At 42.9% G+C, this 16,597-nt stretch overlaps 1 protein-coding gene across 7 annotated transcripts in view; it reads left to right on the forward strand.

The window, feature by feature from the left end:
• The window catches only part of LOC117188472 (techylectin-5B-like), a 136,521-nt gene that overhangs the window by 25,873 nt on the left and 94,051 nt on the right, over window positions 1-16,597 (forward strand). For 2 of the 7 annotated variants that reach the window (XM_033392385.1, XM_033392386.1), the window contains exons 3-4: window positions 14,602-15,612; window positions 15,672-16,014. In XM_033392385.1, coding sequence (XP_033248276.1) covers window positions 14,602-15,612; window positions 15,672-16,014 — 1,354 coding nt within the window. Of the gene's footprint in view, window positions 1-14,601; window positions 15,613-15,671; window positions 16,015-16,087; window positions 16,160-16,597 lie in introns of those variants that run through there. The other 5 variants (XM_033392388.1, XM_033392390.1, XM_033392389.1 and 2 more) reach the window with 5 other exon arrangements.

A 16,597-nucleotide genomic window follows, 5' to 3' on the forward strand; every position in this document is an offset into this window, starting at 1 on the left:
ATCAGCAAGTCTAGATGTTACAAAGTTTGCCTGTGATGCAGAATCCAAAATGGCACGACATGGGATAAGTGCTCCATAACGATCTGTTACATGGACGAGGGCAGTAGGTAGCAACACGTTCTGGCTAGGCTGAGATTTCTGGATCGAGGGGGGAGGGCTAGAACACCCGCTTGCTAGAAGCACAGTCGCGGCCTCTTGCTGGATCGATTCCTCGGCCGGTGAAGAGGAAGATGAAGCACCAGTTCCCGATGGAATGTGGAGTAGCGTGTGATGTTTGGCCTGGCAATGCCTGCAAAGTCCTGACCTGCACCTCTGCAATTCATGGCCTTTGTTGAGGCAGTTCAAACACAAGCGGCTCTTCTTTGCTTCTTTGTATCGTTCAAACGCAGAGAGATTCAGGAATGCCTGACATCTAGATATGTAATGCTCGGAGGAATTGCAATGGTTACATATGGGGTTAGGATGGTCGTTACTGGAGGTGATAAGGGTGACAGGATTGTCTTCTCCCACCTGTTGACTAGGACTTGTTGCCATGGCTGATCCCAAATTCTCCAGCATCCGACATCTCGCTTCCAAAAATGAGGCCATGCTTGACCACCGAGCCAATCCTGACGTCGGCAAGTTCTCTTCCCATTTCTCCTTTGTTTTGTGGTCCAGTTTCGTGCCTATGATGAAGATCAGCAACCCATCCGAAATCTCCTGCGGGGTCGCCAAGGTCTGAAGTGCACGCAAGTGCGAATTGATTTTGTCGCTGAGCGCGCGCAAGCCGATAGCTGAGCCCTTCTCCACCCCTTGCAGCCCGAAAATAGCCTTGACGTGTGCCTGAAAATGTAACAGTTTATTATCGAATCGCAACATTAGCAAATTCAACGCCTTATCGTAATTCTCCTCAGAAAGTTCCAAGGAACGAATCGTATCCAGCGCAGCACCATCTAGACATCCACGAAGATATTGGAATTTTTCGATGATTGGTATACGATGGTCTTTGTGCACCATTGTCGAGAACATCGAGTGGAATTCTGGCCAATCCATGTAGTTCCCACCGAATCGCGGAAGCTGCAACTCGGGCATTCGAGAACGGCCTATACTATTATAGGCGAACAACGACGAATTCCCCTCGAGAGTATGCCGAGCCGTTGAATTGGCAACATTTACCGTGCGAGCAGCCATCAACTCCCGCGACAGCCTGGACCTAACCTTGACATAAACATTCGAAAAGTCCAGCCGGGCATCATGGGCTAACTGCAGGAAATCCAGCCTTTCAAGGCTCGTTTGAGCGGCATCGAAATCCGCATTCATTCGCTCGATTTGCTCTAAGCGAGCTTGAAGTTCTGCCTCATCTAACTCGGCAAGCTCTTCCTTGGTAAGAAAGCGATCCATGGCCTTTAGTTGGCGCGCGATGGACTCGGCCTTGTGCTTGTAGAAATCTACATCACTCGGCATTGCTGCGTTCGCGACATTGGTAGGCTCAGGTGCTGCCATGTTGAGGTTTTAAAAGAGTCACTCAGCACGACCGAAAAAGACACCCTGTATACGTATAAACGTGGGAACCGAAAGCAAAGGGATTACAGCTAATGCCTTTAGCTGTGCGGCTGTGCGAGCTGTTCGATTCCGCTTTGTACTCCGCTTGTGTGTATTAGTGAGTTCGCTGCACTGCCTACCGCACTGCACTGACCGAATTGTCGCGACAGAGAAATTAATAGCCAGCAATGCGTGTATGTAGGTGTATGTAAGTGTGTTTTAGCACCGAATTGTGCTTAACCGCCGAAAATTTGCTAGGGCTAACGAATGTCGATCGCGAATGATTATTAATTGACACTGCAACTCAGAGATCACGTCGGGGTCACCAAATTTTATGTGGAGATAATGTTTTTTATCCCCAATCGGCCGACTAATTATTTCGAATTAAATAAAACTCGGCGCAGAAATAAAATTACGATATGTTCTTTAATGCGTGACATCCAAATTGCAAGTGTGGCTTGCCTGCCCTTTACATTGCCGCTCCGATCGCTAAGCGCAGCTTCGCTCGGCCGACGTCGGTAGGCAGACGCAAAGCGGAGATAGCGAAGAGCGAGCTGGCAGAGAGCGTTTAGCAGGGCAAGCAAGCGCAAAGCTTTAACAAACAAATGAGTGACATAGACATAAGTAACAAACAAAATAAGCGGCTGAGGGCCAAGAATTAGGTGCTATTTGGCAAGCAGCTAATCGGCTGGGTTCTGCTCCGAACAATAATAACAAAGCTGACGGTTAACTATTTATTGTTGGCTTAAATGTTGAAAAATCAAGCTGAAATTTTAGGGGATGCTTTATATTTTAGTTTGCTAGATAAAAACGAGGGGGAACGTTGTGAGTTGCTGCGTACACCGCAACTCTACAGTTATACCCGATACTAAGTCAGTATGGCTCCCCTGCGGCAGACGCCGCTAATATTGAACCACACGACAAAGAGTGCGTGCGAGAGAGACAGAAAATCAGTCTGAGCGTGACGTCGGGCGCTGCGTGGCCACTGCAAATTGATTTCTTGCTTTTGGCTACAAAAATGATCCGATCTGATCCAGATTCAGCAATCTGATAGATATGGTCATTATCTATGATTCTGCGTTTTTAGTTTTCTCGAATGTGCAATATTGTGGATGCAACAGATTTTCGTCCTTTGTGTGGGCGGAACGGGGTGGGGCGAAATTTTGAGATACACGTTTTATAGTAAGATCTAACAGAAGTGCGGATACCAAATTTGGTTACTCTAGCCTTAATAGTCTCTGAGATTTGTGGATGCCCCAGATTTTCGTCCTTTGCGGGGGCGGAAGGGGGTGTGGCGAAATTTGGACACGAAACGGTCAAGGTCCGATATCACAGGAGTGTGGATACCAAATTTGGTTGCTCTGGCTCTTATAGGTTCTGAGATCCTTGAACTCATATTTTGCAATTGGCAAAGCCGACCATGAAACCTGTGTGTTAGAGAGAGACAGAGCGAGAAAGAATGAAATTGTTTTCTTGATTCTGGCTATAATAATTATACGATCTGGTTGAGATTTTACATTCTAAGACATATAGTCATCCTCTACGATTCTGCGTTTTTGGTTTTATCGTATCTTTAAAAATGTGGATGCCACAGATTTTCGTCCTTTGTGGGGGCGGAAGTGGGCAGGGCGAAGTTTTGAAATATTTTTGTAGCAGTGACATATCACAGAAGTCTGGATACAAAACATCGTTGCTCTAGCTCTTATAGTCTTTGAGCACTAGGCGCTGAAGGGGACGGACGGACGGACGGACGGAAGGACGGACGGACGGACAGACGGACGGACAGACGGACAGACAGACAGGGTTCAATCGACTCGGCTATTGATGCTGATCAAGAATATATATACTTTATGGGGTCGGAAACGATTCCTTCTGGACACATCCACTTTTACCACAAATCTAATATACCCCAATACTCATTTTGAGTATCGGGTATAAAAAAATCTATCTGATCACAGCGATATTTAGAGACGGAAGATGCCAGAGCCTTTTACAATAGTTTTAAAGAGTGATACACTTGGATGACGCAAGCGAGCCGATCTCGAGCCAAAGTATAAGATTGGGGACAAAAAAAGGTCTGTTCTCCAACAAGCAGTAGCTTGCTGCTGACTGCTTAGCATGCCGTCGCTAAGGAAAGAAAAGATAACTAGAGCTACGCTTACGTTACGTTAGCTTAGTGTACTGACCAAAATGGTACAGAAAGTGAATTGATAGGCAATAGAAAGTTGGTACAAAATTTACAATCGGGCTTCGCCCGAACATACTCCCCCCGTGGAAGGATCCATGCCTTTCCCCTCATCTCATAGAGGCAATAGACATAATTTTGCTAGTGCTCTTCGGCTAACACCTGTAACCATTCTGATCAAGGCGACCCGAGATACGCCATCAGCTCCTGGGATGAGCTCTAGGATTCTCGCTAGAGGCCACTTCATGGAAGGAAAGTTCTCGTCCTTAACAAGAACTATATCACTGACGTGAAACTCAGGATTCCGGGTGCGCCACTTCCTTCTTTCTTGAAGAATGGTTAAATTAGATTGGCGCCAGCGAAACCAAAAGATTTACTCAAGCTGTGTGACCTTCTGCCAACGGTCCAAGCGATCGACGTTTAAATGAACAAAGTCAAGCTCCAAGAAAGTTGTGATAACCTTGAGCCAATGGCCTTGAGTTAATGATTGCACAGAGGATCCAAGGGCACGTCGAAGATGACGTTTAGCAAGCTTGACTGACGCATCCCATAATCCTCAAAAAAATGGCCATCTAGGAGGAATGAATCCATGCAATCGTTGAGACAAGCTTGATGCTTGAACCAAGCCAAAACGACTGTGGAGTCACACCAGCAATAATAAGAGCAATTACAGTTCATCAAAGGCACTTCATGCATAAGCTGAGCGAGTAGCGCTGCACCACATAATTCCAACTTGAGTATTGTAATAGTCTTCAGTGGCGCTACACGAGATCTGGAAGATAAAAGATTTGCCTTGACTCCATTGTTGCCTTTCGAAACAGCGTAGATGCAAGCTCCATAAGCACTCATGCTAGCATCACAAAATCCATGCATTTCAAGGTTGCTGCTTCTAAGGAACGATAGGCTCGGGAAAGAAATTTGTCGCATAGAGTCAAACTGCTGAATAAAGTCGATCCAAGTTGTGCGTAAGGAGACTAGATCCCAATGACTTTCATCCCAATGAAGCTTTTCTTTCCACAGCTGCTTTATAAATATTTTTGCTTTGGTAATTACTGGCCCTATAAGTCCGGGGGGATCACAAAATCGTGCAATAGTTGACAATACAACTCGCTTAGTTGGTTTCGAAGGGACTTGATTGGGACAGAATGAAAATAATAGCTCATCCGAAGTGGGATTCCATGCTAAACCTAGCGTCTTGGTTACTTCGCTGCCATCAGTAAATTTAACAAATGTTTCCCTATCTTCACTGGGTGTTTGATCGAGAACAGATGTATCATTGGAGCACCATTTCCTGATCTTGAAATTTCCTTTGGCTAAGAGTCCTGACAAGAGTCCTGACATTTTTAGTATCTCCCCAATTAACAAGCCATCTACTTAAAAGTAGAACCTTCCAGGTCACATAGAATCTGGTTGACTGCTATGTTCCACAGAAGATGATATATATCTTGACTGGGCGGACCGATGGGATCGATGATGTCACCATCCTGCATATGAGCAATTGATCAACGAGCATCACCAAGTGACGGTCCAACACCAGGTCACCACAGCCAGCATCTTCCTGCAGCTGTTTATTGCCCAGCTTTTGTTACGTTTTGTGAGAGTGTGATCTATCGAGGTTACCGGTCCCTCTCCTGGGAGGTGTGCCGGCTCGTTGGTTGTGCACCCGGAGAAATACGTGTCCAGTAAAATGTGTAGGGACTCCTCACTGGGGTTGGTCCACGTACCATCATTCCTTTTAAGATACCCTATCAACGGGTTAGTTTTCGAGAGAATCCTGCGTAGCCTGCGGCCTCTGACGCTTCCTCAATTTCCGAGCAAAACTTTTGCCAAGAGGCCCTTTTTGCTTGCCTTGTTTCCTTTTTATATAGTGACAGACTGATTTGTAGTCTTCCCAGTGGATCCCCTAGTTCGCTCTTTTAGCTTTTTAGTGGGGGTAAGTTTTTCAGGGCTGAGCTATATTTTTTCCAGTTGACTTTCCTGGGATTAATGTAGTCATTAGGCTTCGGACACTCGACGGATAGTGTGGTCTCGATGTACCTGTGGTCAGAGAAGGAGTGGTCATCGCGGATTTGCCAACTCTTGACTATGTCTAACAGTATGTGAGACACTACGATGAGGTCAATAACCTCCTGTCGATTTTTAATTATAAAAGTGGGGTCGTTGCCCGGATTACAAATAAAAAGATTTGAGCTAACGATGAAGCTGAAAAGTGATTCACCCCTTACATTTGTGTTTGCATCTCTGCAGCATTTTTAAGATACGTTCCGGCTCTTTCATTTAGGCGGGCACCCAAACTCTAGCCTTTGGTCTACTGGTCACTTCGCCCCAGTCAACAGCGACGAGCTTCGCCCCTGGGTAAACTTCTCCGACTTGCGCTACCGCTGCTTTGTACAGCTATAAATTTGATGCAGCCCTGGTACCAGCCCATGTCCTTGCAGACCGGGGGAGGGGGTCCAGGCGGGTTTTTCCAGAAGCTCAAAGCGGCCAGTTCCGTTTCCACCCACTTCAACTGGTTCCTGGGGATTCGCGAGTCCGCGCTGCCTTTGTCCAGGACGCCAATCCGCGTCCTTTCTCTGGCAATCTGCACAAACGAGGTATTTGGCAGTACTCTGGGGCGCTTCGGTGCTGGTCCAGGAGTCTCCTGCGAGCACTGCCTCTTTGGCTGAGGGGTCCCTTCCCAGACTCAGTTTGGTTTTTTGTTTTATTATAATCTTCCATTCTTTTCCCACGAGCTGCAGAGAAGGTGTACGGTCCGTCCGGGTACAGATCCAAGTTGCCCGGATAAGGCATGCCTAGAACAGGGGCTGCCAAGTCCCTGAGCTCTCCGTTAACGACTGGGCTAGTTTTATATACCGGGCCCCCAGCCAGGCTGACTCTCGGCACGGGTTGGGATGTGGGTAGGTAGTGTGTAGGGATAGAGGAGTGTGTGAGTGCTTCGCGAACACCCGCTGCTTATTTTCGGTACTCTCCCTAGGGATGTCCGGTATTTCGCTACGCTATGTAGGTAGGTCGTTCGCCATCCGGAACCTGCGATGTTGTTTGGCATTGGCAGCAATGTGATAAACTTGGCCTTTGATTTTGAACGTGGAATTAAATTGTTGACCGTTTGCAGCAATATTGTTAACTATATCTGTTGCTCCAAATGATGTCATTTGGAAACATGAATTGAATACAAATTGACTTCAGCTTTTGATCATCGTTTCTTCTGTGTGCACTGATGTCACGCATCACCGAGCGGGCCTGCTGCTCGAATTCTTGCTCTCACTCTCTCTGGATTGCCTACAGTTCTTCTTCTTTTTGGACTATACTTTTGTTGTCTCTGCTTTGGTGAGTTCACTGTTCGTTCCCTGCCCTTTGTTGGATGATTGTCGGGCTCGCTCTGCTGTCTGCTCTCCCATTTCGCTCTCACTCTGTGCTTTTATTATCCGTGCACAGTCATTCTACTGCTGTCTAAAATGGCAATTGCTTGCAGTGCACAGAAATGCGAATTCGGTGGTCTAATTATTATTCATTCCTCAGCTGCTGGCTGTTGTCGTATCCGCATTAGGTTGCAATAATTAAATTATTGTCATATGAGACTTTAACATACCATTCCTTTCTTGGCTGCCTTGCGATTACGCTAACCTGTTGCTTCCCAATTGATACAATGATTTTATTAATGGGCTAACGGAAATTTCCCTTGTCCAAATTAATGCCGTTAAAAACATTAGGGACAGACTTCTTGACCTCATGTTTGTTAACGATGCTTCGCTTGCTACGGTATCTAGAGCAAGCCCAATATCATTCCCTGAAGATCCTTACCATCCAACTTTGTGGATATCCCTTAAGTGTACCCGATCTGGTTGTGCTGACAGAACCATGGCTCCTTGCCACATAAAGTGTTTTCGCAAAACAAACTTTATCGATTTAGATCTACATCTCTCGCGGGTTGATTGGTCGTTTCTTTATTCATTACCGAACTTAGATGCAACTGTTAACTCGTTTTATAGCTCTATTTACTCCGCCCTTAATACATTTGTTCCAGATATCACTGTACCCGTATCGTCCAAGCCTCCCTGGTTCTCCAAGTATTTGTCATACTTAAAAAACAATAAATCCAGGCTCTATAAAAAGTACCAGAAGTCGGGCTCCACGTCGGCCTTAGCTCTATACTCCTCCGCTCGCTCTCTGTTCCTTGCCGTTAATAGTCAGTGTTATAATCATTACCTTTCACAATGTAGTAGTAACTTTCGTAGTGAAGCGTAAGTTTATGTTTTTCCTCCTCCCCTCCATTACCAGAACAAACGAGAGGGAACGTTGTGAGTTGCTTCGGCGACCGCAACTCTACATTAAACCCGATACTTAGTCAGTATGGCTCTCCTCCGGCAGACGCCGCTTATATTAAACGACACGACAAAAAGTAAGTGCGAGACAGACAAAAAATCAGTGTGAGCGTATCGTCGGGCGCTGCGTAGCCACTGCAAATTGATTTGTTCCTCTTGGCTATAAAAATGATCCGATCTGATTCAGATTCACCAATCTGATAGATATGGTCATTCTCTATGATCTTCTTTCTCGTATCTTCAATGTTGTGGATGCCACAGATTTTCATCCTTTGTGGGGGCAGAAGAGGGTCGCGCGAAATTTTGAAATATACGTATTATAGTGAGATCTAACAGGAGTGTGGATACCAAATTTGGTTACTCTAGCCATAATAGTCTTTGAGATTTGTGAATGCACCAAATTTGGTTGCTCTAGCTTTTATAGTCTCTGAGATCTAGGCGCTTACTTTTTGCGATAGGCAAAGCCCACCATGAAACGTGTGTTATAGAGAGACAGAGCGAGAGAAAATGAAATTGTTTTCTTCATTCTGGCCATAATAATAATACGATCTGGTTCAGATTCTGCAGTCTAGAAGATATCATCCTCTACGATTCTGCTTTATCTGTTTTGTCGTATCTTTAAAATTGTGGATGCCACAGGCTTTCGCTCTTTGTGGGGGCGGAAGTGGGCGGGGCGAAGTTTTGAAAAATACTTGTAACAGTAATATATCACAGAAGTCCGGATATAAAATGTCGTTGCTCTAGCTCTTATAGTCTCTGAGCACTAGGTGCTTATAGGGAAGGACGGACGGACAGACAGACAGGGCTCAATCGACTCGGCTATTTGAGTATCTGGTATACGCAGCAGCTTCTGCTGTTTGTATTGCAAATTTATTCGCTACAACGACTTCACTCCGAATCCCTACTATCTACCTTACGATAACAGCATTTTTTCTACCTTTTTTCAAGGAAAGCGTTGTTCTGGAAGGTTTTTCATCTATGGACATATCATTTTCTGCGGGTCCAGTTGATGTACCAAGTGGTATTTTAAAATACTGTGCCCAGTCCCTTTGCAAACCCTTGACCTTTCTCTTCAACCTCTCCTTGGAACAGTCTTGTCTCCCAGTAATTTGGAATGAGTCCTACATCATTCCGCTTCACAAAAAAGGTTCTAGATCAAACATTGAAAACTATCGTGGTATCGCAAAGCTTTCCGCCATCCCGAAGCTTCTTGAGTTCCTGGTCACCCGGCAACTGCAACATCTTTGTTGCAGCTTGATATATCCGTCGCAACACGATTTTTTCAGCCACCGTGCAACATCGACTAACCTTCTTGAGTTCTGTAACTTAATCCACCGTGGCTTTCAGAGTGGTTTGCAGACGGATGTAATTTTTACGGACTTTAGCAAGGTATTTGATTCCGTGAACCATGCTCTACTTATTCACAAGCTTTCTATATTAGGGTTCCCAAAGAATTTTCTAAATTGAATTTTGTCCTCTTTAATCGTACTTAACGTGTTTTGTTTTCTAACGTGTTGTCAAATACTGTTAATGTTACTTCAGGTGTGCCACAGGGAAGTCATCTGGGCCCGCTTCTGTTTATTTTATTTGTGAATGACCTTCCTCAAGTTATAACATACTCTATTACACTAATGTATGCTGACGATGTTAAAATCTGTCTGCCTTACTCTGGATCTTACTGGATCTAAATAAACTACTATTGTGGTGTTCAACTAATCTTCTTTTTTGAACCTTTCTAAATGTAAACTTATGACATTTACCGTCGGGTTCCTCATTTTGTCTCATACGTTCTAGTTAATCATAGTCTGGAGCGAATTTCGAGTTCAAATGACCTCGGAGACCGAGGAATCGCAGAATATGGAATGGGGTAATGTTCGTACACAAGCGTCTTCTCGGGATTGTTGACTCCCAAAATCTCTTGGGTCCGTTTGACTTTGCCGTTCCATCTTTTCGGCCATCCACTTACCCATATGTAGGTCAAATGCCCAAACTTTAACCTTTTTGGGTTAAATGCCACCATTATAGCTCCCTTAGTCATACCTTATCCCCTGAACTATCCCTTAAGCTCATAGCATGTAATATTTACAATCACCTAAACTTAACAAACTTTTCATTTCTCTCGTTTCCTCCTTTTCTATTTAATTGTTATTATTACTATTAAATATGTCTGATTTAGTTTTTGAAGTTTTAATTGTAAATTATGAGGGCATAATTCGCTTCTAGCTCTTGCTTAAGCCGGTTGTGTTTTTTTTCCTGCTCCTGCATTCTCCGCCCTTTGCTTTAATATCATACAACATTGTTGTGATTTTGTTTTGATATATCATCGCATCTCTTTAATTTGATTTTACTTTGTGTTAATCATCAGTGTTTTGTTTGTAAACAAGTGTTTAATATAAATTCAATATTCGCAACTTAACGCAACGGACTCGTGCAGGCAATTTGTTATTGTTTTTTTCCCAATCTGCTTTTCGTTATCGCTTCTTCGGTGTGCACTATTCTCGCGCATCAACGTTTGCATCGCCCACACTCTCTCGTGAGCATAAGCGGGCCTGCTGCTCGCATTTTTGCTCTCACTCTCTCTGGATTGCCTATACTCTCCCTCTTTGTGGACTTTTCTTTTGTGTCTCTGCTTTGGTGAGTTTACTGCTCGTTTTCTGCACTTCGTTGGATCATCTGCTTTGAATTATTGCCGCTGCAGCTGATTGTCGGGCTCGCTCTGCTGTCTGCTCTCCCATTTTACTTGCGCTCTCATTCCGTTCTTTTATTATTTGTGCACAGTGATTCTACTGCTGTCAATAATGGCAATCGTTTGTAGTGCAAAGAAATGTGAATTCGGGGGTGTAATCATTGGTGATTCATTCCTTAGCTGCTGGCTGTGCGACAATTTTGCCCACATAAAATGTTCTGGTGGCGGAAAATTTGGCCGGCTAAATGATCTGATCTCGAAACGCATGGGCCTGTCTTGGTCATGTCTGGCTTGTCGGGAGATTGAGGCCGAAATGCGCACATTTATGAGACAGACTCGAACTGGGTTTGTGGATGTCCGGAAACAATTTGTGGCTCTCAACGAGAAATTTCTTGCCCTTGAATCACAGTTTTTTGGGCTCAAACTCTTGAGCGAAATCGCCTAGACGGAAAATTCCGCATAATGATACCAATCTCCTGCAACCTAATCCGATTGGTACGCCTGCCTCCCACCTTCATTAATCGGAAGCATTTGTTACTCCGTGTGGTCATGCCTCGTCGTTATCTGTAAATCCGCCAACGGTGGCTCCGGTGTTCTTTACACCGAGCAATATGCTTCCTTCGAGCATCCAAGTTCCCAACAACAAGTTCCCAATCTCATCCCTGCAGTTTCTGCTGCCGTCACTTCTGACGTAGTGAGTGCTCCTAGTGCGGGTGTGTTGGTTGCTGGTGATGTCTTGCCAATTCCTGCTCCAGCCGTTGCTGCCAATTCTTCTGCCCCAGGACCGAGATCTCTTTTAGGAGTTGCTCCACCATATCGATCTCGCTCGGGACTTCAACTTAGAGCAGTGGTCCCTCGGAAAGCAATATTTGTTTCTCGTTTTATTCCTGAGGCTACAACGGAGGATGTTAAACAACATCTTTCCTCTAAACTTAAAACTTCGCCTGATGATATAGTTGTGACTAAATTTACATTTAAACATAAGTGCAACATATCATCCCTTAAAATTTCTCTCCCTGATTCTTTACTATCCAGTTCTCTAGAACCGTCAGTATGGCCTGAGCATACAATTATGCATGAGTTCCTTCTCAAAGATTCGAACTCGAATCCAAGAATTACTGAACCTGCTCCAAAAAACTGATTTCTATTTAACCTGCTCTTACATTCCTCCCAGGTCTGTTGCTGAGCTTTACTTACACCACCTCTCAGCAATTAATACTGTCGTATCTGCATTAGGGTGCAATGATCGAATTATTGTCATGGGGGACTTTAACCTCCCATTTCTTTCTTGGCTGCCTTGCGATGACGCTAACCTGTTATTTCCCAATTGCCATAATGAATTTATCAATGCGCTAACGGATATTTCCCTTGTCCAAATTAATGCCGTTAAAAACATTAGGGACAGACTTCTTGACCTCGTGTTTGTTAACGATGCTTCTCTTGCTACGGTATCTAGAGCAAGCCCAATATCACTCCCTGAAGATCCTTACCATCCAACTTTGTCGATATCCCTTGAGTGTACCCGATCTGGTTGTGCTGACAGTTCCATGGCTCCTTGCCACATAAAGTGTTTTCGCAGATATCACTGTACCCGTATCGTCCAAGCCTCCCTGGTATTTGTCATACTTAAAAAATAATAAATCCAGGCTCTATAAAAAGTACCAGAAGTCGGGCTCCACGTCGGCCTTAGCTCTATACTCCTCCGCTCGCTCTCTGTTCCTTGCCGTTATTAGTCAGTGTTATAATCATTACATTTCACAATGTAGTAGCAACTTTCGTAGTGATCCAAAAAAATTCTATTCGTTCGTTAACTCTAAGCGTAAGTCAAACGCTTTTCCTCCGTCCCTTCATTACCAGAACAAAACAGAAGATTCTGCTGTTGGTATTGCAGCTAGCTCAAGCTAACAGCATTTTTCTGCCTATTTTCGAGGAAAGCGTTGTTCTGGAAGGTTTGTCATCTATGGACATATCGTTTTCTGCGGGTCCAGATAAGGTACCAAGTTGCATTTTAAAACACTGTGCCCAGTCCCTTTGCAAACCCTTGACCTTTCTCTTCAACCTCTCCTTGGAACAGTCTTGTCTCCCAGTAATTTGGAATGAGTCCTACATCATTCCGCTTCACAAAAAAGGTTCTAGATCAAACATTGAAAACTATCGTGGTATGAAACTATCGCAAAGCTTTCCGCCATCCCGAAGCTTCTTGAGTTCCTGGTCACCCGGCAACTGCAACATCTTTGTTGCAGCTTGATATCTCCGTCGCAACACGGTTTTTTCAGACATCGTTCAACATCGACTAACCTTCTTGAGATTTCTAACCTAATCCACCGTGGTTTTCAAATTGGTTTGCAGACGGATGTAGTTTTTACGGACTTCAGCAAGGCATTCGATTCTGTGAACCATGCTCTGCTTATTCAAAAGCTCTCTTTATTAGGGTTCCCAACGAATCTTCTAGATTGGATTTTGTCCTATCTCTCTAACCGTACTCAACGTGTTTTGTTTTCTAACGTGTTGTCAAATACTGTTAATGTTACTTCAGGTGTGCCACAGGGAAGTCATCTGGGCCCGCTTCTGTTTATTTTATTTGTGAACGACCTTCCTCAAGTTATAACATACTCTACTACACTAATGTATGCTGATGATGTTAAAATCTGTCTTTCTTACTCTGATTGGTTTTTGCACACACGCCTTCAACTGGATCTAAGTGAACTACTATTGTGGTCTTCAACTAATCTTCTTTTTCTGAACCTTTCCAAATGCAAACTTATGACATTTTACCGTCGCGCTCCACATTTTGTCTCATATGTTCTAGGAAATCATGTCCTTGAGCGAATTTCGAGTTCAGATGACCTCGGAGTCCTTTTTGATCATAAGATGTGTTTTAACAGCCATATAGCTGCAACTGTAAATAAAGCTAAGGGTGTTTTAGCGTTCATCAAGCGTTGGTCCAAGGAGTTTGACGACCCGTACGTTACGAAACAACTGTACATCTCGTTAGTACGTCCTATATTGGAGTATTGTTCTTGTGTATGGAGCCCGCAGTATAAAGAGCAGCAGGTTGTTATTGAATCCGTGCAAAAGCAATTTGCAATTTGGGACTCGGGTAGAATCTTGCCACCCTACCGGTCTAGGCTAAATCTTATTGACCTGCCATCGTTGCACCATCGCAGAATATGCAATGGCGTAATTTTCGTGCACAAGCTCCTTCTCGGGACTGTTGACTCCCAAACTCTCTTGGGTCAGATTGACTTGGCCGTTCCATCTAGACCCACCCGTACTTTTAGGCCTATCCGTTTACCCATACGTAGGTCTAATTATGCTGATCATGAACCTTTTAGGGTTTTATGCCATAATTATAACTCCCTCTGCCAAACCCTATCCCCTGAACTGTCTCTTAAACTAATTGCATGCAATATTTATAATCACTTAAATTTAGCTAACTTTTAACTTCTCTTTTTCCGCCTTTTGTAATTAAGTACCATTATTTACCGATTTGTTAATTTAATAAATAAATAAAATAAAATACTTTTGTTATCTCTCCACGAGATACGCAGACTGATCGTATTGGATCACTGCAGCTCACTCATAAACAATGTTCAAGAATGGACATTACAAAATAGCTAGCGGTCGCACTTCTCTTTTTCCCATCGTATCATGACAAATGCAGTGCAAGCAAAATTTACAGTCGAGAGGACCGCTTTGCCCATCCTAGCAAAATCCTTCTGTAATGTATAAGTGTATAAGAGCTTATAAGGCTAGCATGTGTAGCGTGTATTCCGACAGAGTGACAGAGTGCAGTGTTTTCGTCATCTTGAATTTATAATACGCTTAAATAGGTACACAGTTAATTTTTAGGTTGTAATACTTTCTTTTTCCGTTTTGTTTTCTAGAGAGCAACAATTACTGAATATATTTGAAATTATTATAACCACACTTGAAGGAAAACTAAAACGTATTGATAACTTAGATAAAACAGTGGAACTTATGATGAATCACATGGATACATTGGATAATAGAGTGGCTGATAACATTGGAAAAAGTGAATTGATTATATCTAAGCTTCATAGGTTAGAGGCCCACCTTATTCATGATGTTCCTGAAATACAAGTTACACGTTCGGATAATGACAAAGAAAAACAAAAACCTCTAAATTCTTCAAGCAATATCCTTGAGAATCAATTAGTACAGTTAGACCAAAAAGTTACTAATATTGATATCAAACTAGAGGTTCTAAAATCACAAATAGATAATAACTTTTTACAAGCTGAAGATTTTAACGCCGAGGCTAGTGAGAAAAAGCCTATATCTATGAATGTAATTGATATAACAAAGGCTTTAAACCCAGAAACGATGACTCATGTGTCCGAAGAATTAAGTGAGCTTCGTGATTCAACAGATAGTATTGACAAGAAATTGCAATTTCACATTAATATTGTGTCAGAAAATATTGGGCGAATGATTCGAATGATCCACGATATTCACTATGCGGTGGTTGATCATCACGAGCAAGTAAATGCATTCAATATCACCACAACTTCACCACCACCCATCAAATCAAGCAAAATTGATGCTCTTGTTAAGCAAATACGACCTATGGTTTCAGTATCTGAAAAAATGGACGAAGTTTGGGACGTCGTGGTAGGCACAAAATCTACAGTTGACCATCTTTTACCAAAGTCTGATGCTCTTTTGACACAAACACAACGCCAGGAACGGGCCATTGATGAAATTCACCAAGATCTAAAAACAAAAACTAATTTAATTATCAACAACTTAGATATGGTAGAAAAGCGTTTAAAAAAACAAGAGAATGATGTGCAATTATTGGCAACGCGTCCAGGTCCCACAGAACTTTTAATGGACCCAACCATCGATCGTTTGGTGGAATATGACTCAAGCAAGTAATTTAATTTATTTTCTTTTTTAAGGAATTATTTTCTCACTTCTTAATTTTTTGAAGATATTCAATAATAGATGACAATTTTACAGAGGTTAAGACGCCATTGCCTCCAATATTGTCTTCTATACCAATATCTGAAACCACATCCCCATCACCTTCCCAATCACAAAAAACTACTTCTACTGGAGATGTAATAACAAGTGATGTTCCGATATTGTCGACGAGCACCAACATAAGCAATATTATCGGTGGAACACTTTCCGCTTCTACAGCCTCTTACAGCCCAGTTACTTCTAAATCAACCATTCGAAAAGGTGGCATTATATTTCCCAGCGTTAAAAATAAGCCAGCTGTTATAAATAACACATTTACCAATGACATCTTAACACTCAAGGATATCAGAGTAAGTAAAAAAATGGTTCATGTTAAGATAAAGTACGTTAGTCAATTAAGTACGAGAATTTTCTTTTCGTTAGCTTTTCAAAGGTCCTTTTCAGCTGCAAAGGTCCTTCCGTCAGAACATTAAATCGTAAATTTTGAAAACATGCAAGGATCTAGTGATCAACAACCCGGAAGAAAACCTGTGTAAAGTTTCTAATCAATAATACGAGGACGAGCTGATAAATAGTCGGAGCTACCAAAAGAACAGTGTTGTTTGACTGATGTGAAAGTTTCAGGCGGTTTTTCTGTTTTCTGTTTTTCCAACAAAGAAATTATGGGAAAAGGTTTATGAGGAATCAGCTCCATCGACTTTAACCATTAAATACTGGACTGCTGAATTTAGGCGCGGGCGGACAAGCATGACGAAGACAGTCGGGCACAAGCCAAATAGGTGACAACACCTCTAAGTCTGTGAGTGTTAGAAGGTAATCTTAATCAAACCAAAAAGTATAAAGTTTTTTAACTGATTTTATACTATTCGGTGTTTATTTTTTAGAGGATATCAATTATTTTACCTTGATTTTTGGTTATGAATACGGACTGTA

Source organism: Drosophila miranda, chromosome 3 (assembly GCF_003369915.1).
Source record: "Drosophila miranda strain MSH22 chromosome 3, D.miranda_PacBio2.1, whole genome shotgun sequence".
NCBI classification, from domain to species: Eukaryota; Metazoa; Arthropoda; class Insecta; order Diptera; family Drosophilidae; genus Drosophila; species Drosophila miranda.